Source organism: Mesocricetus auratus, unplaced genomic scaffold, assembly GCF_017639785.1.
Source record: "Mesocricetus auratus isolate SY011 unplaced genomic scaffold, BCM_Maur_2.0 Super-Scaffold_100003, whole genome shotgun sequence".
Lineage (NCBI taxonomy): Eukaryota > Metazoa > Chordata > Mammalia > Rodentia > Cricetidae > Mesocricetus > Mesocricetus auratus.
The window spans coordinates 53900998-53924959 of record NW_024429188.1 but is presented as its reverse complement, the minus strand read 5'-3'; the positions used below and the strand labels follow the sequence as shown (position 1 = coordinate 53924959).

General features: G+C 37.3%; 3 protein-coding genes across 3 annotated transcripts in view; 2 read left to right on the top strand and 1 right to left on the bottom strand.

Moving 5' to 3' along the window:
* Positions 1 to 19012, bottom strand: part of Tent5d (terminal nucleotidyltransferase 5D) — a 59344-nt gene extending 40332 nt beyond the window's left edge. Inside the window, exons 1-2 of the mRNA XM_040744328.1 lie at positions 18735 to 19012; positions 14075 to 14143 (exon numbers count right to left, since the gene is read on the bottom strand). The gene's annotated coding sequence lies outside the window, so the exon portion shown is untranslated. The remainder of the gene's footprint in view (positions 1 to 14074; positions 14144 to 18734) is intronic.
* LOC121140001 (10 kDa heat shock protein, mitochondrial-like) lies at positions 1442 to 1914 on the top strand. The gene is given in 2 exon segments (XM_040744329.1): positions 1442 to 1634; positions 1637 to 1914. Coding segments are annotated over 2 exon segments (306 nt in total). The 5' UTR covers positions 1442 to 1492; the 3' UTR covers positions 1801 to 1914.
* Positions 19013 to 19049: 37 nt separating the features above from the next.
* Positions 19050 to 23962, top strand: part of LOC101830367 (charged multivesicular body protein 1b-2) — a 45871-nt gene continuing 40958 nt past the window's right edge. The window contains exon 1 of the mRNA XM_005082997.4: positions 19050 to 19249. Within this exon, the coding sequence (XP_005083054.1) occupies positions 19234 to 19249 (16 nt within the window). The 5' untranslated portion in view covers positions 19050 to 19233. The remainder of the gene's footprint in view (positions 19250 to 23962) is intronic.

Here is a 23962-nt window from a genome sequence, read left to right as displayed (position 1 = left end):
GAAAAAAAGCACAAAGTACTTCCATCTTTCAAATTATGTCATCTATACATACATTCTCTTGTTAGGTGAAATAAATTTTAATACGTTTCTTTTAAATTAGACGATTCCAAACTCTAACATACATAGTAGGTCACAGAAAAGGTAGTTCATTCCCATGAAATGTCTCTGTAAAAATAAATATACTTTCTGGTTCCCTAATAGCAACTAGATACTCAAAATATATGTTAAATTGAGAATTCAAAACCTTGAATACATTTTCTGTGTTAAGCCCTATATAGTGTTGAGTCATATTTACTTTTGCTGTATAAAATGCGAACTATAACTTACACATTTCTATATAGAGACTCTCCTTTTTCTCTATAACTGATGATACCCAGCTTGCCCCAAACAAGGCAGTCTTTGGTCTTTTTATGCCTTTATCACAAATATGCAGAGAATCCGAACTACAGTTTATAGTATCTCTGAAAACTAAGTAAATATAACACATCATTGTTCTCCCATATCACATATAACTAACAACAAGCTGAAACTCGTACTTCTTCATTCCAGAACCTTAAGAAAAACTACTGCAACTTACTAAAAACTATTCTATAGTTCTAATTTAGGTCAAATCCAAAATTAATTTTGTTTATGCTATGATTCTTTATGCTTTGATTGTTTTACAAGAATCATTACTATTAATCTCTAAGATGAATGATTCAAAATATTAAAATACTCTGAAAATCAAAAATAACCTGAAATATATCCCGGGTAATTTGATTCAACACAGGTATCTCTTGACTCTTTTGACATTAATAGGAATATATTAAGAGAACTGTGATACAAATAAAGTTTAACCAAATGAAATTGAACCGTAAGTCAGAAACAGGCAGCAAGGTAAACTACTGAATGTAATAAAAATCTGCATTTCCCGATGTATGTGATCTCATTTTCTTATGACTGTAAATTTCAAAATAATTTTCTCTATTTCATTTAGAAATGATAGGCTTTTTAAAGTCCTTCCTTTATTTCTATAGGTAAAAATGCTTCCTACAGATAAAATAATAATAAAATAGAACTTGTTTCCTGCAACACCAGCATGACACACACAGTGAGGACTTTTGAGCTATTCATAACATAAAGGCTCTTTTGTGTCTGGGTATGCCTCCTTTAGAAAGCAAACTGATCAGAAGTGTATGCTAGTGGAAACTTAATAATTGGGAAATTATAGGCTCACTAGTCAAGTAACATATTATGATCTCATTCTTAATCATATTAGTACCATGCAATTACAAACAAATATGCTAGTATCAAATTTATAGATTTTTTATCATTACTAGACAAGACAACTGAAATTCACGACAGTATTTTATATTGTTAATTTTGTTGGAAGCAGATTTATGCCTAGTCCCTGAAAGTTATCAAAAGTATATCTCAAATATAAAGAATCTGCTATTGACTCTCCTTGCAGCGGCGGCCCGAGTGCACAGTCCGAGCTGCGGCGGCGCGAGTCATGGCTGGACAAGCTTTCAAAAAGTTTCTACCGCTCTTGGACAGAGTATTGGTTGAAAGGAGTGCCGCCGAAACTGTGACCAAAGGTGGCATTATGCTTCCAGAAAAGTCTCAAGGAAAAGTATTGCACGCAACAGTTGTGGCTGTGGATCAGGCTCGAAAGGAAAGGGTGGAGAGATTCAGCCAGTCAGCGTGAAAGTTGGGGACAAAGTTCTTCTCCCAGAATATGGAGGCACCAAAGTAGTTATAGACGACAAGGATTATTTCTTATTTAGAGATGGTGACATTCTTAGAAAATATACGGACTGAAATCACTGTTGAAATGGTGTCACATGAAGCTGCCCATTCCGCTGACATTCTGAACTATTCATCATGTAAATAATTTCCATGCCTCCCTTTTATAATAAACGGATGATGCCTAAACTAAAAAAAAAAAAAAAATAGAATCTGCTATTTGAGCCAATGAGATTGTTCCATAGGCAAAGATACTTGCTGACAAGTCTGATGATCTAAATTCTATCACCAGGAAGACAGATAATTAATGCCTGAAAGTTGTTCTTTGACATTTACAAGTACAACTTACACGTGTATGGACAAGCACACACATACACACATATATTCATGAAATAAAATATAATTTTCTTTAAGAAATAATTTGCAATCTATCTCATACTAATGATCCTCAACTGGATGCATTCACTTCAGTAAAATGATTCAAGGGGACTTATTAGCCAGTGAAAATACATTGAATTTTTAAAATTACTGAATCCAATTATCTCTTACTTCTTGAGCATTTGCACACTTTTTTCCAGTTGTGAAAATGAAATGGGATATGGAGACATATCTCTGAATAAAAGAGATAGCTCTAATTAAAATATGTTAATACCTCATGTATATTAAAATCTATTAAGTTTTAACTATTGGTAAGGAATTACATTGGTTTGAATTTTCAAAAGCTACAGAAACAAAATGACTTGGTCCTTAAGACATATACAGACTAAAGAGAAAGGGCACACATAAAAGTGTAAATATAATGTGTACAATAACTAATGTTGCTTTTTAGGATATGTCACATTGATTGAACCATTGTGACTGTTAGCTTTAAAATTCTAAACAGCACATTGTTGTAAGATTTTAAGGATCTCAACATATAATAGAAAATATGTATAAAAATAGATACATTTAATCCTAATTCTCAAGTGACCCAATCACAGAAGAAAAAGAAACAAAGGAAAGAAAACTTTCTCCCTCAAACACAGATCCTAGCCCATAATGAGTGTGGGTACAGTATACCATTTAGAAAGGAGACTTAGAAATGGTAATTAACATTAAGTGGTGAGGAAAGACTAAATATAGGTAAAAGGACACATGAATAGTAAAATAATGTAAAGCTAATCATTTTTCTAGTTTCAAATCTGTATTTTTCTTCTTTCTGGTACATATGTGTGTAAAAATGAGGTGATAGTAACAGTGAGAGATCCCTAAACAAAGTTCCATAGCTACAGTTATTCTATATATAGAATATAGAAATACATTAAAATTCACTGATATACAGAGTTTGTTTCCAGACCAAGTGTTTGAGTGGCTACCTTAATCTAGCTGCATGGTGTTTTATTGTGTGGTCATTAAAATAAAGTGATTTTTATATAAATAAGTTGCAAAAAATTAAGAATGCGGAGTATCTATCTGATCCTTAATTGTGTACTTGGTTTGAACCTCCTTTGCATAACATAAAAACATTGACTAAATTTTCAAGCTAATTGCATTGCTTTCCATAAATTCCAAAAACAATCCTAAAGCATGGAAAATACATTCAGATTGGGTTGCTATTTGTGTAGCTGGCTTTTAAAGTATCTAAAAGTTGTACTAAGCATATATAAGGTAGATGATGAAAATAATAAGGAAAAATTAATCTCATAAGAAAGGAGAAAAGAACAGTGTGCTGGTTAGTTTTTGTCAACTTGATACAAAGTAGGTGCACTTGAAAAGAGGAAACCTCTGTTGGGATACTGTATCCATCAGGTTGGCCTGTTGGCAAGTCTGTGGGGACATTTTTTTAAATGATAGATGTGGAATGGTCCAGGGCATTGTCGTGGTGTGACGCCTTGGAAGGTGGTTCTGGGTAGTCTAAGAAAGCAAATGAAACAAGCCATAGGAAACAAACCAGTAAGAAACATTCCTCTGCTCTCTTCTTTGGTTCCTGTGACCTGGAAATGTAAGATGAAATAAACTCTTTCCTCTCCAAGAAGATTTTGGTCAATGTTTTATCACAGCAACAGAAACCAAACATGGACAAATTTCACTGTTTTTTAATACATGCTCATAATTTTTGCTTCTATTTCCCAAAGTTGAACACTCATTTATTAATGCATCTGTCAGTGATTTCCTAAGATGATCCTTTCTATACTTCTCAGAAGTATCCCTAGTACACAAATGGATTTTGGGAGCCCACTCCACATAGAGGGATACTCTCCCAGCCTAGACACACGGAGAAGGGCCTAGGCCCTGCTCCAATTGATGCGACAGACTTTGAAGATCCCCCCATGGAAGGCCTTATCCTCCCTGGGGAGCAGAAAGACCATAGGATATGGGGTCAGTGGGGAGCAGGGGAACAAGGGAGAGAGAGGGAACTGGGATTGACATGTAAAACAAGATTGTTTCTAATTTAAATAAAAAAGAAGGAAAAAATTTAAAAATTAAAGACTTAATTCTTATCAGCACGACATAATGTTGTACAAGTTAAACAAACTGTAATTTATAGAATTATGTCTTGCTAAACTTTCTATCTTACCTCCAGATAATCAAACTTCAGTGAGATAGACTTGAAATACTGGATAATTTCATGGATAAGTCTAACAATGGGATAAAACACATGGCTATTATTGTCTCCCTGCCTCCTTCCCCCTTCCTCCCCTTCTCTCCACTCTCTTTCTCTTTCTTCTCCTCATTCCCTTCTCATTCTTTCCCTCTCCCTCCATCTGGTGTTAGGCATGAAATCCAGAGGTTTATAAATTCTAGGTTCTACACCAGCAAGACCTGAACACCCCAGTGCAGATGACGCAGAAGGGAATGACCTTAAAAACACCTTCATGAAAATGATAGAGGCCCTCAAAGAGAATATGAGACAATCTCTTAAAGAAATGGGAGAAAAAACAAACCAAAAAATCCAACAAATGCAAAAATGGGAGGAAAACACGAAGAAAAAATTACAAAAAACAATTCAAACAGTGCAAGAGTTGAAAGCTGAAATAGAGACAATAAAAAAAACCCACAGACAACGAATGCTGGAAATAGAAAGACTGGGGAAACGGTCAGGTACTACAGATGTAAGTATAACCAACAGAATATAAGAGATAGAAGAGAGAATCTCAGGTGTTAAAGACACACTAGGAGAAATAGATTCGTCAACCAAAGAAAATCTTAAGTCCAACAAATCTCTAACACAAAACATCTAGGAAATATGGGACACTGTGAAAAGACCAAATCTAAGAATAATAGGTATAGAAGAAGGTGAAGAAAACCACCTCAAAGGGGCAGAAAACATATTCACCAAAATCATAGAAGTAAACTTTCCCAACCTAAAGAAAGACATTCCAATGAAGGTACTAGAAGCTTACAGAACACCAAATAGAGTGGACCACAAAAATGTCCCCTCGCCACATAATAATCAAGACCCCAAGCATACAGAATAAAGAAAGAATACTTAGAGCAGCTAAGGAAAAAGGCAAACCAATCAGAATTACACCTGACTTTTCCATGGAAACTCTGAAAGCCAGAAGGTCCTGGATAGGTATTCTATCAACACTAAGGGACCACAGATGCCAGCCCAGACTACTATACCCAGCAAAGCTTTCAATCAATATAGATGGAGAAAACAAGATATTCCATGACAACACCAGATTTAAACAATACATATCCACTAGCACAGCCTTACAGAAAGTTCTAGAAGGAAAACTCCAATCCAAGGAAGTTAGCTACAACCAGACAAACATAAGCAATAGATAATCCCACTTTACCAAAAACTAAAAGAGAAAAGGGTGGAAATTCACCACCATCAACCATTCCAAAACAAACAAGAATGAGCAATCAAAAGTCATTAATATCCCTCAATATTAATGGTCTTTACTCGCCCATAAAAAGGCGCAGGCTAACAGAATTGATTCAAAGACAGAATCCATCCTTCTGCTGCATACAAGAAACACACCTCAGCCTCAAAGACAGACATTACCTCAGAGTTAAGGGTTGGGGAAAGATTTTTCAATTAAATGGCCCCAAGAAACAAGCAGGGGTAGCAATCCTAATATCTAACAAACTAGACTTTAAACTGAAATCAATCAAAAGAGATGAAGAAGGTCATTTCATATTCATCACATGAGAAATCCACCAATATGAAGTCTCGATTCTGAACATCTATGCTCCAAACATAAAGGCATCCAAATTCGTAAAAGAGACATTACTAAAACTCAAAACACACAGAAAACCTCACACAATTATAGTAGGAGACTTCAAAACTCCACTCTCACCACTGGACAAGACTACCAGACAGAAACTTAACAAAGAAACAAAGGAACTAATAGAAGTTATAACCCAATTGGGTTTGAAAGACATCCAGAACATTCCATCCAAACAGAAAAGAATATACCTACTTGTCAGCACCACATGGAACTTTTTCAAAAATTGACCACATACTTGGCAACACAGCAAACCTCAACACGTACAAAAAAATTGGAATAACTCCATGTATCTTATCAGACCACCATGCATTCAAGTTAGAATTCAACAACAACACAAATTGCAGAAACCCTACAAACTCATGGAAATTGAATAATGCACAATTGCACCACTCCTGGGTCACAGAAGAAATAAAAAAATAAATTAAAGACTTCCTAGATTTCAATGAGAATGAAGACACAACATACCCAAATTTATGGGACACTTTGAAAGCAGTGCTAAGAAGAAAGTTCATAGCACTAACTGCCCACATGAAGAAACTGGAAAATAGTCACACTAGAGAATTAGCAACACAACTGAAAGCTCTAGAACACAAAGAAGCAAATACACGCAGGAGGAGTAGACGACAGGAAATAATCAAAATGAGGTCTGCACACAATAAAGCAGAAACTAGGAAAATGGTACAAAGAATCAATGTAACAAAGAGTTCTTTCCTTGAGAAAATCAACAAGATAGACAAACCTTTATCCAAACTCACCAAACGGCAGAATGTGAGCATACAAATTAATAAAATCAGAATTGAAAAGGGGGTCATAACAACAGACACTGAGGAAATCCAGAGAATCATCAGGTCATACTTTGAAAACCTGTACTCCACAAAATTTGAAATTTTAAAGGAAATGGACAACTTTCTGAATATACATCACCTGCCAAAATTAAATCAAGAACAAATAAGCAATTTAAATAGACCTATAACCCCTATGGAAATAGAAACAGTCATCAAAAGTCTCCCAACTAAAAAAAGCCCAGGGCCAGATGGCCTCAGTGCAGAATTTCACCAGAAACTCAAAGGTTAGCTTATACCAATTCTCCTCAAAGTATTCCATGCAATAGAAGCAGAAGGATCTTTGCCAAACTCTTTTTACGAGGCTTCAATAACCTTGATACCCAAGCCACACAAAGACACAACTAAGAAAGAGAACTCCAGACCAATATCCCTCATGAACACTGATACAAAATATTCAATAAAATACTCGCAAAGTGGTTCCAAGAACACATCAGAAAACTCATCCACCATGATCAAGTAGGTTTCATCCCAGGGATGCAGGGATGGTTCAACACACAAAAATCCATCAATGTAATCCACAATATAAACAAAAGTTGAGAAACAAAAATCACATGATCATCTCACTAGATGCTGAGAAAGCCTTTGACAAAATCTAACACCCCTTCATGATAAAGGTCTTGGAGAGATCAGGGATAACAGAAACATGCATAAACATAATAAAAGCTATATACAGCAAACCAACAGCCAACATAAAACCAAATGGAGAGAAACTCAAAGCAATTCCTCTAAAATCAGGAACAAGACAAGGCTGTCCACTCTCTCCATACCTCTTCAATATTGTACTTGAAATTCTAGCTAGACCAATAAGACAACAAAAGGAGATCAAGGAATACACATTAGAAAGGAGAGGTCAAACTTTCACTATTTGCAGATGATATGATACGTTACATAAGTGATGTAAAACTCTACCAGGGAACTCCTACAGCTGATAAATACCTTCTGCAAAGTGGCAGGATACAAGATCAACTCAAGAAAATCAGTAGCCCTACTATATACAGACAATAAAAGGGCTGAGCACAAAATCAGAGAAACAACACCCTTTACAATTGCCACAAAAAACATAAAATATCTTGGGGTAATGCTGACCAAACAAGTGAAAAACCTGTATCACAAGAACTTTCAGTATTTAAAGAAAGAAATTAAAGAAGACACCAGAAAATGGAGAGATCTCCCATACTCTTGGATAGGTAGCATCAACATAGTAAAAATGGTATTCTTGCCAAAAGCAATGCTATCCCCATTGAAATCCCAGCGCAATTCTTCACAGACCTTGAGAGAACAATTTTCCACTTTATATGGAAAAACAAAAGACCCAAGATATCCAAAACTACCCTGTCCAACAAGGCAACATTCAGAGGCATCACCATCCCTGATTGCAAGCTCTATTATAAAGCTATAGTCCTGAAAACAGCTTGGTATTGGCACAAAAACAGACAGGTAGACCAATGGACTCAAATAGAAAACCCTGATATTAACACACACACATAAAAACTTGGTTTTTGACAAAGAAGCTAAAATTATGCAATGGAAAAAAGAAGGCATCTTGAACAAATCGTGCTGGCATAACTGGATGCTGGCATGTAGAAGACTGCAGATAGACCCATGTCTATCTCCATGCACAAAACTTAAGTCCAAATGGATAAAGACCTCAACATAAATCTATTCACATTGAACCTGTTAGAAGTGAAAGTGGGAGGTACCCTTGAACAAATTGGTACAGGAGACTGTTTCCGGAGCAGTAGCACAGACACTGAGATCAACAATTAATAAATGGGAGCTACTGAAGCTGAGAAGCTTCTGCAAGGCAAAGGACACAGTCAACAAGACAAAAAAGCAGCCCACAGAATGGGAAAAGATATTCACAAATCCCACATCTGACAGAGGGCTGATCTCCCAAATCTACAAAGAGCTCAAGATGCAAGTCTCCAAAGCACCAAAGGATCCAAATAAAAAGTGGGCTACAGAACTAAATAGAGAATTCTCAATAGAGGAGACTACAATGGCTGGGAGACACTTAAGAAAGTGCTCAACATCCCTAGCAATCAGGAAAATGCAAATCAAAACAACTCTGCGATATCATCTTACTCCTGTCAGAATGGCTAAAATCAAAAACACCAATGATAGTTTATGATAGAGAGGATGTGGAGAAAGGGGAACACTCCTCCACTGCTGGTGGGAGTGCCAACTCGTGCAGCCACTATGGAAATCAGTATGGAGATTCCTGAGAAAAATGGCAATCAGTCTGCCACAAGACCCAGCAATTCCACTCTTAGAAATATACCCAAAAGATGCCCATTCACACAATAAGTATGTCTGTTCCACTATGTTCATAGCAGAATTATATGTAACAGCTAGATCCTGGAAGCAACCTAGATGCCCCTCAACTGAAGAGTAGATGGAGAAAATGTGGCACATTTACACAATGGAGTACTACTCAGTGGATAAACACAACGGAATCTTGAAATTTGCAGGCAAATGGAGGGCACTAGAAGAACCATCCTGAGTGAGGTAACCCAGTCACAAAAAGACAAACACGGTATGTACTCACTCGTATATGGATTTTAGACATGGATCAGAGGAGTGTCAGCCCACAATCCCAGAGCCAGTGAGTCTGGGAAACAGGGAAGTTCCAAGAGATATGCATGATATCCCAGAGAAGTGGAATGAGGCAAGATGTCCTGAACAGATTGGGAACATCATCGGAGGGGAGAAGGAACCAGGAAAAAGAGAGGGGGATAAGAGGAGGGGAGAAGAATGCATTGGGGAGCAGGAAGGTTGAGTCGAGGTAAGAATAGAGGAGAGCAGGATGAGAGATACCATAATAGATGGAGTCATTATAGGTTTGAGGACAGAGCTGACACTAGTGAGATTTGCAGAGATCTACAAGGATAACACCACCTGTCAAACTAAGCAATAGCAGAGAAACTACATTAATAGCCCCTCCCTGATGATAAGGTTGATGACTTCCTTATATGACATCCTAGAACCTTCATCCAGTGACTGATGGAATCAGAGACAAATACCCACAGCTAAACACTGAACTGAACTCCTGAAACCCAGTAACAGAGTTGGAGGAGTGATGAGCAAAGGTGTCAAGACTGTGCTGGTGAAACCCACAAAGACAGCTGACCGGACAAAGGGGAGCTCTTGAACACCAGACTGATGGCTGAGAGGCCAACAGGGAACTGAGCCAGATGCCTTGAATGTAGTATCAGTGAGGAGACCTCAAAAATCTCTTGGGCCTTGGGTAGATCAGTGTTTACCATGGAGTACGAATGAACTTTGGAAGCCTATTCCACATGGAGGGATACTCTCTCAGCCTTGGCACATGGGGAAGGGCCTAGGCCCTGCCCTGGATGAAATGACAGACTCTGGAGACACCCCCAGGGAGGGCGTCTCCCTCCCTGGGGAATGCTGTCAGGATTGGATGGGGGACTGAGGAAGGGCTGGTGGAAGGACAAGGGAGGAGGAGTGGGAGAGGGAGCTGGGACTGACATGTGAAGCATGCATGCTTCTTCATTTTTTTGTTTTTTTTTGTTTTGTTTTTACAAGACAGGGTTTCTCTGTATTGTTTTGGAGGCTGTCAGTCCAGCCCAGCCTTGAACTCACAGAGATCCGCCTGCCTCTGCCTCCCGAGTGCTGAGATTAAAGGCGTGTGCCACCACCGCCCAGCGCATGCATGTTTCTAAGACATAATTTATTTTAATAAAAATTTAAAATAATAATAATAATAATAAAAGGAAAGCAAGCTAAATGATCACAAAAAGGTCAATAGACAAATATGAAGTTCAATATTTTTGATAAATTATATAGGTAGATCTCAAAATAATTTTTAAAAGGGGAACACTCCTCCATTGCTGGTGGGAGTGCCAACTTGTTCAGCCACTTTGGAAATCAATATGGCGATTCCTCAGAAAAATGGAAATAAACCTACCACAAGACCCAGCAACTCCACTCTTAGGCATATATCCAAAAGATACCCATTCATACACCAAGGATGTCTGGTCCACTATGTTCATAGCAGCATTATTTGTAATAGCAAGAACTTGGAAGCAACCTAGATGCCCCTCACCCGAACAGTGGATAGAGAAAATGTGGTACATTTACACAATGGAATACTATTCAGCAGAAAAAAACAATGGAATCCTGAGATTTGCAGGCAAATGGATGACACTAGAAGAAACCATCCTGAGTGAGGTGATGCAGTCACAAAAAGAGAAACATGGCATGTACTCTCTCATATATGGAATTCAGACATAGATCTGGGGAGTGCCAGCCTACAATCCCATGGCCAGAGAGTCTGGGAAACAGAAACTTCATTCAGTGGCTGATGGAAGAAGAGGCACACTCCCATGGCTAAGCACTAAGCTGAACTCAAGAAAGCCAGTAACAGAGAGGGAGGACTGATGACCAAAGGGATTAAGACTGGGCTGGTTTAACCCCCAGAAACAACTGACCTGACAAGGGTTAGCTCTTGAATCCCAGGCTGATGCCTGGGAATCCAGCATGGGACTGATAAAGACCCCCTGAATGTGGGTGTCAGTGAGGAGGCCTAGGTAATCTATTGAGCCTTGGGTAGTAGATCAGTATTTATCCAGAGTATACAAATGGAGTTTGGATGGGAGATGCACTCTCACCCTGAACTCTTGGGGGAGGGTCTAGGCCCTGACCTGGATGAAATGGCAGACAATGGACATACCCAAGGAGGGCCTCATCCTCCCTGGGGAAAGAGGGCATATTGGGGGAGGGGGAGGGAAAGGGCACTGGAGGAGGGGAGGGAAACGGAGAGTGACCTGGAACTGACTTGTGAAGCAACCTTGTTTCTAATTTAAATTTAAAAATAAATAATAAAAAAAGAAAAAAATCAAAATAATTTTTAAAAGTGGTTTGACAACTAGACACCTAAGTAAAATATCTATGTTTTAAATAGCACACAAGGTATTTTGTTTTAAAATACATACTTGTATACAGAAAATAGTATACAACACTTTATGAAAATAGCTGTTGCAGGCGGGAGCGCTGAGGATATTCGTGAGTGTAGTCAAACAAAACCTTAATCTTAGTATGGTGCTTCAATTTTTTAAAGGAAATTACATGAAATAAAAAATAACCTTCAATATATTGGAAATAATTAAAATGGATTATAAATAATTATTTTAAAATAAAATTTTTTTTAATTTTAAATTTTTATCCAGGCTGGAGAAATGGCTTAGCAGTTAAAAGCATTTATTGCTCTTAATGAGGACCCTATTTTGGTTCCCAGAACCCCTACAACAGGTGGCTCAGAAGTTCCTGCAATTTCAGCTCAGGGGAATTCAATACCATCTGGACTTACAGGAACCTGCACACATGTGGTAAACATAAACATCTGTAGGTACACATATATAAAAAATAATACTAATAAATATTTTAATTACTATAAATTATTACTCATAAATCCCAAAGACATAATACAGAAAGTATATGCTATAAAAATTGGCTATGTATTCTTATTTGTGGAGATTGTATGAGTATAAATTCAAATATGATCTACACAGTCTTACTAATTTTATTTACTTTAATCCAATAAATTTACACCTGTTCTTTCTATATATTATTAATAGTCTATTATATTTTATTAAAGCCTTTTTAGTACTTGTTTAACTGGCCTTCTCTAGACATCTATAGACATTAATTCTTTGTTGAAGTATGATTACCAGAAATGTCTAACTTTTCTACACAATAATACATCCTGTGTTTATATCATGTTTTTCACTTTTCTTTACAAGTATCATTCCTAATGATGAATAACTGTTACATCTGGAGCTGCAAAGATTATTATGATTTCTCAGATCTTGTAATTTAAGAATTCTAATATGCTAGGTGGTGGTAGTACACGCCTTTAATCCCAGCACTGGGGAGGCAGAAGCAGGCGGATCTCAGTGAGTTCGAGGTAGCCTGGTCTATAAAGCTAGTTCCAGGACAGCCAGGGTTGTAACATAGAGAAACCCTGTCTCAAAAACAAAAATTCTAATATTATAATATCTAATCCTAAAAAATTATCAAAATTTTCCATATTACATCAAACAAAATCAGAATCCATACCAGTTAAATGAACTATTAAAGATGATTATATATTAAGTGAAACCTAGCCCTGAAGGAATGAGTCCAAATGCCCTGTTTGCTCCACAGCCTTCAAAGGAAACAGAAGTTAGGAAAACTTCAAAAATCTCTTTCCTAGGTTGGAAGATGGCTACATGGATAATGTGCTTGCTGTGCAAGCATGGGGACTAGAGTCCAGAACCCCAAAATCCACCTGAAAGCTAGACAGATATGGTAGGTACCTTAAATCCTAGAAAACATGAAACAAAGACAGAGATCTCCGAGAAAAACCAGCTATACTAGCATAAATTGGTGAGCACTGTTGTTATCGGCAAGAGATTCTGCCTCAATAAATAAAGAGTGAGGAAGAAGGCATTTGAGGTCAGCTGGGTCTCCATATTACACATTCACACAGGCATGTGCACAACCCCCCACACCCATACACACACAAACGCACACACTTGCGTGGATTCTAATTTTATCAAATATATATATATATATGTACATATATATATACTTTCAAAAGTCAGAAATTATAATATTGTTTTGACTGTGATATGTCTGAGAAACACCGGGATAAAATCTATTTATGTTGCTATTACTGTTGTCAACCTTGATGGATTAATGTAGAGGCAATGTTACAGAATTATAAAGTGAGATTAATCAACTCTTAACTGAGAGTGATTCTGGGCACAAGAGAAGATTTGGTAATGTCTGCAGACATATTTGGCTTTTAGAACGTGGAGGGGGCTTACTGGAACTCACAGACTGAGGACAGAAATGATGCTGAGGATCCTGTCCTACAGAAAATAGCCCCATCTCCAAAAGTACTGCCCCACCTCAAATGCCTATAGCAACATCTGACAAATCATTGCTCAGAGATAATAATAACTCCAAATCACTGAATATAATTAATGAATATAATATATATTCCCAAATTACTGAAGGCAATCAAATACAGGAGGCTCACAAATCTATAAAGAATTTTAGGTATTGTTCTAATCAATTTACTAGATAAACTAATAAGAGCCTTGATAATGACTTTGATTGAGTTCTGATTTGAGAATCAATATATGGTGAAGAGTTGTATGGTCAGAACAAAATAGTAAAGAAATTCATTATCTATAGGTAAATGTACAGGTTCAGTGGCCTCTAAAATGGAATATAAGAATATGAGGCAGTTTTAAAGAGCTCTTTCCTTACTTTGTCTTCATTTGAATGTTCAAAAAATTCTTTTTACTTCTCCACTTAACAATTTTCTTCATACAGTGCCTGCATGATAAAATAATAAAGAAAAGGTTTATTTAATAATGGGTTTCTCAGCACATTTATGCCTATATTAAACAATTTCTCAATCATGCAATTTCTAAAATTAATGTGGAACCATTCTCAAGTATAAAGTATCTCTAATAACAGAAAATGCTGTCATCTTTCTTATCATATCATCTTTTAAGAATTAATCAAGTCTTTTAGTGATAAAGTGTAATTTTATTTTGATTATTCAAGTATTCAAACGGTTTCCTGACAGAGGGAAAATTTAAAGACTTGATTGCTCTGTGAAAATCAGAGGTTAGTGAAAAACCATTCTTCTGATGATATATAGATAATATAATCATCAAATATCACCCTTTATTATTTAAGTAAGAATGAAATCATTTGGGGGGGTGGTTCAAGACAGGGTTTCTCTGTGTAGCTTTGGAGGCTGTCCTGCAACCTGTTTTTTAGGCCAGGCTGGCCTTGAACTGAGATCCACCTGCCTCTGCCTCAGGAGTGCTGGGCTTTAAAGGCATGTGCCACCACCAGCCATCAAGAATGAAATCTTAATACACACAATATAAATATCTACATGTAATTTATTTATTTGTTTGTTATTTACTGGTTTTTCAAGACAGGGTTTCTCTGTGTAACAACCCTAGCTGTCCTGGAACCCTCCAGTTAGACCATACTGACCTTGAAACTCAGTGATCCACCTGCCTCTCCCTTCCAAGAGCTGGGACTAAAGATTTGCACCACCACACTTGGCTTTATTTTTATTTCTTTATAGTCACTGGAATCTTAAAATCAACTTTTCATTTGTCTCAGGATTTCATTTCTCATTTCCTAATGAAAAACTGAATGATTCTTTTTAGGTAACCTATGTCAACCAATCAAACCTATTCCTTTTGTTCGTATTAGTTTTGTTAGTGTTACTTAATTGAGGAATTATTTTTTGAAATTATCTTACTATGTTGCCCTGGTTGGTCTAGACCTTACTACATAGACCAAGCAGACCTCAAATCTTGCAGCAATTCTCTTATCTCTGACTCCTGAGTCTAAAGTTTCTAGGCCTGAGACACTATACCTGACCAAATTGCTGAATGCTAGGATTCTAGGCCTGTGACACCACACCTGACCGACCATACTGCTTGTGTTTAAACTATTTGTCATCTGGTCTTCTATTTGCTTTATCAAATAGAGCTTTATCTCTTCAGTACCTCTAAACTCTTTCATCAGTTACTTGAATGGTGCTTTGTTAGTACAATTTGCAAATGAAATCTGAAATGGCAGAACAAAACAGTTTTTCTATTATGAGCAGGAAAACTTCTCAGCTTATACTCCTCTAGCATTTCTAGAACAGAACTTATTTGCCTATAGAGAATCTGGAAGGATTGCACACCAGTTGAAATAATTCGTTTTACTCTTTTAGTAAATGGTTACCTAACAGCAAAAGCAAGCAACACAAGTGGTCTCAACACTTGTGATTCCTCCTGCACTCCTGTACAACATGCTGTACATACTCAAAAGAACTGCATCAGAGACCTAGGAGAGAGAGTAGTAGCAACCCTATTTGTTCACAACCTACTTCAGTAATTATCTTTTTTGAGGGGGTATCATTCTTGTTATTTTTTCATGTTTTCTTATTGGTAAGGATGCTGATAATACCTGACCAGGTTATCACAGAATATGAACTACCAAATGAAATAACATGAGGCATTTTGTAAACTTTTAAATTCTATCTAAATTAAGCTAGTACATTCAATAAAGAATTTATGACTATATATTGGAATATTCATTTCCACTTTGTAAATACAGACAGAAGATAGACATTTGGGTCCATCTCCAAATTGGTTATATCATATAAGTTAGGTTTATCCACCTGCAATTTTAAGAAGGACAGGAAAATCTGAGAAAAATTATATAAATCTACACTATTCTCATTCCTGGAGCATTCCTTTCTTTTTATTTCAATGGGGATTAGTTGTAATGAACCCTTAAGTTTTCTAGTCACTTCAAAGTAATTTGCTAAAAAAATCACAAAACATTGTCACAAAGCAGCCAAATCAAATATTGAAATTTTAGTGGTTAAGATTATTTTAAAAATATTTTCATTTAAAATCCTTAGTCATGTAACTAACTCAATCATAACACTAATCATGATTAGTCATGAAAATCACTCAGCTTCCTGAGGAATTATTATAATTTCCCACATTAGCTTCATTTAGGCCAAGTTTTACCACATGCAGTAGCTACTGAATCATCTCAGGACACAGTATTCACTCTTTCTTTACATCTCCATTATTCCAGCAGAAAGTCATAGAAATTACAGCGCAGCTTTCCAAGTACAAGCAGATGAAATTAACCATGCTTTACTTATCCACACGTGACTTAGGTTGCTGGATTTAAATCCTTATACTTAATTGGCCCCTAAAGAAGCTAGGGATAACCATAGAAAAAGAAAGCAACCTATTTGTTGAGACAGGAAAGTGGGTTTTGCTACACCCAGCAGAAAGGCAGGAACATAGGTAAAAACCAAGATTATCCAAAACAAAAAGAAATGTGAATATAATAAAATGAGTAAATAAATTTGCCTAAGTTTACAACTTGTTTTTGCATACATCACTGGGCATTTTGCAAGTTACCATTTATCAAAATATATGCTAAATGAACACATATTCCTAGAGGCTACATCAGCCTAGAAACAACCCAAATTAACATCATCAGGAAAATGGATAAATTATGGTAAATTCATATAGTGGAACACTTTAGAGGAGCAAAATAAATCCATCACCACTATATATTTTAACACAACTGAGAAACTTTATGATGAACTAGAAAAGCAAGACAGGAGCACAAAGCTGTATTTCATTCATATATGAAAATGCAAAAGCAGGCTATACATTGATTGGAAATGCAAACACTATAGCAAAACTATTTGTAAAGATGGTAAAAATTAAACATGAACTCAAACAAGAGGCTGCTTCTGAAAAGAGGGTTAGGGCTAGAAAAGTATACTAAGTGTACACAGGAAAACTCGTAGAAAATAGGTTTCTTCCCTTAAATTGGCTGGCAGGTCACAAATTAATTACTTTGTGTGTCATACACAGAAAACTGTGGTGCAAATATCTTATAAATACTATTTAAAATGTATTGAACACTTAATAAAAATTCAAGCTATAGTCTATTTACTGTATGTTTCTAATATGCCTTGTAATCTTAACTGCCATTTCTTTCCACAGCAGCCAGTCATTCCAACTAAACACACATATACATTAAACAGCTTAATTTCTCTAACTAAACTACTTTTTATATAAAACTCACTTTAAAAACTCAGATATTGAAGAAAAATATGAGGGTAACTTTGGGATTCAAAACAGCAAAGACCTTATACAAAATAAAAATCCTATTTAGTACAGACTATATAACAGATTTTGTTTTTAAGACAGACAGCAATGGAAAATGCTGTCTCTAAACATCTTATTTAAAAAATGATCTTATCCCAAGAAGATGCCTCTTGAGAAATGCTATAATTTGAAAACATTTAAAATTTTCTGATTAATTTTTACACATTACATACATGTAACTAACAACTTCACAGCTTTTTAATGTTTAGAAATGTTTAAATTTTGGTGGATTGGGCTATCGTTTTACTGAAAGTATGTTAAAAATAGTAAGTGCTAAGGCCAAGTCTTCTAAAACACATCTTTACTTTATCCCCCGAACTTAGTTTTCCAGCACAGAAACACAATTGTTTTACTTACATGGAACACTGACAAAATTTCCAAAGCTTTAAGCTTTATAATTTAAGTCTTGTTCATCAACTATAAACTGAGATACAAACCTAAAAATAATCTTTACAGTGTTCTGCCTTTCGAAGTGATTTCTATACTGTACTTCCTCAGAGTCTTGTACTGAGTGTTCTATTTTTTTCCTTTTAAAGAAGCACCGACAGTTCAATTCATAGTTAGAAAACAGTCTGAAACTTATGGCCAACCACCATTAACACAATATTCACTTTTAGAGCCAGTTGTTTTAAAAAATAAGTAGCCCCAAGGATAAAAAAGTATATGACATTGCACACGTTTCCACAGGTTGAATTTAAAGATGCAGTAAATACCGAACTTCTGAGATTGAACAATGATGATAATTACACCAACTCTCAAAGTAGTACCTTAGTATATGTAATTTCTATGATATTGAAATTGAAATGCAATAATAATGCTTAAGTTTCCCTCTTTTCCTAAGTCCAAAGAGGACATCTAGTAAATTCACCTCTAGACATTTCCGTTAGTCTTATGTAAAAACGCCAAGCACTATCTTCTGCTTATAACAACGCACTCCCACCCATTATAACGATTTTATATTAATTTTATATAATAAATCATCTGTGCTGAAAAAAAAACTAAAAGAATCCAACTAGTGTGAAAATGTCTTTCATAGCAACACTACCTGTAAGCGGAGTCTTACTCTTCCCCCTTTCCCTTGAAGTCTAAAACTCCAAGGCTCATATCTACTTAAAACCTCAACGTTACCAGCCACACGAACCCCCTCAAAAGCCGTTATTTTACACTTATAATTTTTAAAAAGTACTTTAAAAGTCCTATACCTTTGTCTTCATCCTTTAAGACTTAAGCTCTGAGAAAAAGGGATGGGGGCGCCACGGACAGTGTGAAATCTGAGGGACGAGGTGGGGCGGAAGAGTCCCGGTTGACAAAAGAAAGAACTAGAAGGCTGGTGGGATGCCGGACCAGGTTAAGCAGTTATCCTGAGCGCACGTGAAGCATCTGAGGGGGCGGGACCTAAGCGTCCGCTCTCGGCCCTCCACCGCCCCCAAGCGTCCGGATCCCTTCTTAACCGCTGTTGCTCACCGCAGCCATTTTGGCGTCGTCCCAGTCCCGCCTCTCTGGCTCGCGGGACTCCACCCACCACGGGTTCCGAACCGAAACAGGAAGTGGGCTACGAACCCCAGAAGCGGTGCACAACCGCCGCCTTCCGCGCGCCCTAGAGACCTGTGACCCGCGACCCGTGACCGGCGGCCACCTCTGCCCTGTTCCAAGTGTCAGCGACCCCCTTCCCTCGCTCCCGGGCCGCGAGCTCTTGAGACCATGTCGAACTTGGAGAGTATCCTTTCCGACCATGGAGGTGCTACCGGGGCTCCAGGGGCCGGGGAAGGGCGAGGACAGGGGCAGGGGACATGCCCAGGGGTTTGACCTTTTTTGGTCCGCGAGTGTGGTGAGGGCGCTCTAGCGCGGATGGTTGGCCTCCAGCCTCCGGGTTTCTCTTTTTTTCCTTTTCCCTCCACGCTGCGGCTGCCGCCGCCGCCGCCATCCTAGAATGTGGGGAGGGTCCGGGAAGCCTGTGGAGGGACGCGATGGTTGAGCCCCTACCACCTCTTGTTGAGGACTTATGTCACCTGCCTTATCCGGGAGTTTTGGCATCTTTGAAATTGACAGGGAATGGTGCCAGAGCAGGGGGGAGGCGGCTCAAGTTTGCCTGTGATTTGGGGGCGGAGATGTGGGTTTTGAATGACCACGTAGACAAATAACTTTTGGCGACCTGTCCATTTCTGGGTGCAGGTGACTGGTGATGAGGTTGAGCAATTGCTGGGAGCGCTCCGAACGATCTGTGCTTGCTTTCTCCTCCGGCTGCATGCTGATTTAACACTTGAGGAAAGTAAGGTCATTCCTAAAGCAGTGAAATCCCTCAGCCATACCTATGTGGCCACTTAGACAGTAGGGGCCAAGAGTGAAGGTGCCTGGTGACGTAATGAAGACGAAATTGTTTTTCACTCCTAAAATTCCATCGCAGCAAATCCATGTTGCTGTAATTCTTACTTCTACCAGAGGTTGCCATTAGAGAAAACAGAGTAATTTGCTTTTATTTCCAGTCCAAGGTGGTAACAACAAAAGTAGCTCGTGTTACAAGATCTTTTTGTTTCATTAGTTTATAAACCTGAAATGCAGTTAAACTTTTTGATGGATTATTTCTAATTTCACACAGAAAATATTGCTAACATAACTTGCTAAATACACCGAAAATTCAAATATTATCCTTTTAGGAAGGGTGTAGATAGGTCATTTCATGAAAAGAATAAATGACTCAGACAGGCCCAGTTTCTACTGCACTTTAAAAAACTAATGAATGTAGTGCACTTTTAATGTTACCGTATGGTGAACAGCATTGAATTATTCATCAGAAGATGTGTTACTCCCCCCCCCAGTTCTAAAGGGAAATAAAACTGAGTTAGGGCATGGCATACATCCTCTGTCACCCACTTGACTCTTTTGGAAAGCATATTATCTGACCTTTCAACCCTACAAAGGTATTTTCAAGGTAAAAAGAAATCGTAATGCCTATCAAAATTGTATACACTGAAGTACAATTTATTTGAATAGCTTAGAAATTGTTAGCTCTTTCTTAGAAATTTTAAAAGGATTGGAGGCAATAGACTAAACTGCATACCTGTCTAGTGGATTAATGAGGTTAAAGGTACCACTTCCATCTTTGAGCAGCTTTGGATCTGGGATCCAGAGGTCACTCAAACATGAAGATAAATACCAATGCAAGGGAACTCCTATGGATTCAGATGAATGTTCGTGTGTGGAGTTACTAAATGTTTTCAAATTGTATGCACAGTTTTGAATTTCACCATGTGTGTTTTTTTCTGGTGATACTGTCTGTAGCAATGATTTTTTTCTAGGTGTTTTAACTTGAAGGAGGTTATGAACCAATGGTGTAGATAGTAAGTACTGGACATACTCTGCGGTCAAAAAGGGAATTCTGGACTGCTATCACTCGGGATACACAAAAATATCTACCTCCTTAAAAATAGCTTTTAGTCATTGCAGATCTTATGAATAACGTTTAATCCTAAAACAAAACAAGTTACATACTAGTATCAGACTTGCCAGCATTGATAAATACACTGATGTGTTTTGTGTCAAGATACTGGCAATGTAAACAACCATTCTCAGTTTAAAGGGGATGGCATAGTAAATTATGAAGTTTAATATGAGTAACCATGGCCTAGGAACATAGATTCACGTTACCCCACATTCCATGTTCCAATGTGGTGATAGTGTAATGCATTTTTTTAAATGGTAACGGAAGGAAGTTATAAATCAAGACCCTTACAATCTATCAGTGGAGACATCAGATAGGTGGGTTACAGCAAAGTGGGAAAATCACAGCTATAGGCCTCAGATCTCTCTGAGAACACTCTTAGCCTTTTGGTTGGTGGAAGCCTCTGGTCTGTTACTACATTTCAAAAAGCTTTATCTGTTAGTCACAGGCTGTTAGGTCAGGCAGTGGTGGTCAACGAATGGCTGCTAAGGGGGGGTAAATGTAGCCCAAGAGAATTTGTAAGTAAGCCCTGAATCTGCAAAATTCCAAGCCCTCCACAGTCAAGGAGATTCTAATCAGTTAGATCAGCTTTCTTGAAGATTTAATGGAAGGTGGAGCCACTTTACTGGAATTAGTTCCAGTGTGTTTACAGTATCATTAAATTGGTTCCTTGCCAGTGCATGTATAATTTATTTATGGCACATGGCATCAACAGGATGCTATCTTTTACAAGAAGTAGTAAGTGTTATTCCTGGGTCTTCCTTTCCGTACCATTTAAAGGCCAATTCTGAACAATTCACCGTAATAGTTAAAATGCAATATATGACCAAAGAGATAAACTGCATTTGAGTTCCTCTTATTCTATGCATATCCATCTATATGTATATGTTTTCAAATTAATAAGATTATCTCTAAAGTTGCTTTTAGTTCAGATGCTCTCACCCTAGTCTTTGGTCCCAAATTTACTTCCCTAAAACACACAAAAGAGTAATCAAGGTGCTGGAAACTTAAAAAGCCAAAAAGGTAAAAGCATAATGCCACTTATGAAATACATACTCTGTGGTGTTGGTACCACCTTTTTTTATGTTAGGTCAGCTATTAATGGGACACTTTTTAAAAAAGAACATTTGTAATTATTTAAATTGTGTGCATGTATATTTGGGTATGTTCACATCAGTGCAGGTGCTCACAGAGGCCACAGGAGTGTCAGATCCCCTGGAGCTGGAGTTAAAGATAAGTGTGAGTTACCTGGCATGGGTGCTGGAAATTAAACTCTGGTCCTCTGCAGGAGTGGCAAATGCTAATAATAACGGAGCCATCTCTCATGAGAGCCTAGTACTCTGCTGGAAACACTACTTTTCTTTCTTTTGCCTGTTTGTTTGTTTGTTTGTTTTTCAGCCCCTACTTTGGTTCATCAAGAATTATATAATCTGGCTTGTGGCATTTGTAATAAAATAGCTTCTGAACTACTGTATTTAGAAACCTTACTATCAAGTTGAAATAGTGAACTGTCACAAATTTTCTGTAGTAAATAGATGAGTTCTATTTTAAAATAAGACTTCTTTATATACAGTGAATTCTTTGAATTCTAATGAATTTTGAAAAGCTATAATACAGAAAAGCAGTACAAATAGCACATCATACTTTTGTGTGCTGCTTTAAAGACAAACTTTTGATATACTTTCTAAATAGATTTCTCTATTAAAATGGGTGACTTAGTGTTTACTTGGCATAGTATTATTCAAGAAATTATATTGCCGTTTGAAATTATATTGCTGTTTAATAAGTCACCCATTTTATTCTGAGTTCCTTTTGTAAATCTTGTAACATTAACCCTTCTCCTCTTTAGAAAGTTAAGAAAATAAAATATTCCCCCAGAGCCTTCTATTTGGCCTAAGAAATGCTATAAACGTTATCAATTAAACTCGTCTTTTCCGTTACTATAGGTGCCACTATCTAAAAGTTGACAATTATGATTTCAGTTCTTTATATATTACATCAGACATGAATACCCTTAAGGTATATTGATATACTTCATGTATTTAAATGGTATATATGCAGTGTCATTGCTACTTTTTTCAAAATGTTAGTTGTGATCCATTAATGTATTAAAAAAAAAACATTTTCAGCCTGGCAGTGGTGGCCCATGCCTGTAATCCCAGCACTCAGGAAATAGAGGCAGGCAGATCTCTGTGAGTTCCAGGCCAGCCTGGTCTACAGAATGAGTTCCAGGACAGACTCCAAAGCAATACAAAGAAACCCTGTCTCTAAAAACAAACAAAAACAATTTTCATAACTGTAGTTTTCCAATATAGTAATAAATCACAATTTATTTATTTACTCTTTTAGTGATGACATTGAACTTACCTTTCCTATCATTATAAGGAATACCACTGTGATTGTTGTTTTGTTTTGTTTTGTTTTGATGAGACAGGGTTTCTCTGTTTTGTTTTGGAGGCTGTCGGTCCAGCCTGGCCTCGAACTCACAGAGATCCTCCTGCCTCTGCCTCCCGAGTGCTGGGATTAAAGGCGTGCGCCACCACCGCCCGGCTTGATCGTTGTTTTAATATATGTTCTGTGTAGACTGGCAAATAGTGGGTGATAAATAACTAGGAATAGGGTTGTTGTGTTGGAGAATATATGCAATTTAAAAATTCTTGGGATACAAATATATTATCAGAAAATAATGTTAGTTTATTTCTTTTCTTTTTTTTTTTTTTTGGTTTTTACGAGACAGGTTTCTCTGTATTGTTTCGGAGGCTATCAGTCCAGCCTGGCCTCGAACGCACAAAGATCCGCCTGCCTCTGCCTCCCGAGTGCTGGGATTAAAGGCGTGCGCCACCACCGCCCGGCTAGTTTATTTCTTTTGTAACTGATTTTAAGACAAATTCTAACTAGCTGATGCTTGTGTTAGATTTTTGATTAGATGCACTTTTGTTTTTAGAATTCCACCATGAATAGCTTATCTCTGTGTTTATTTGATTATCAGTT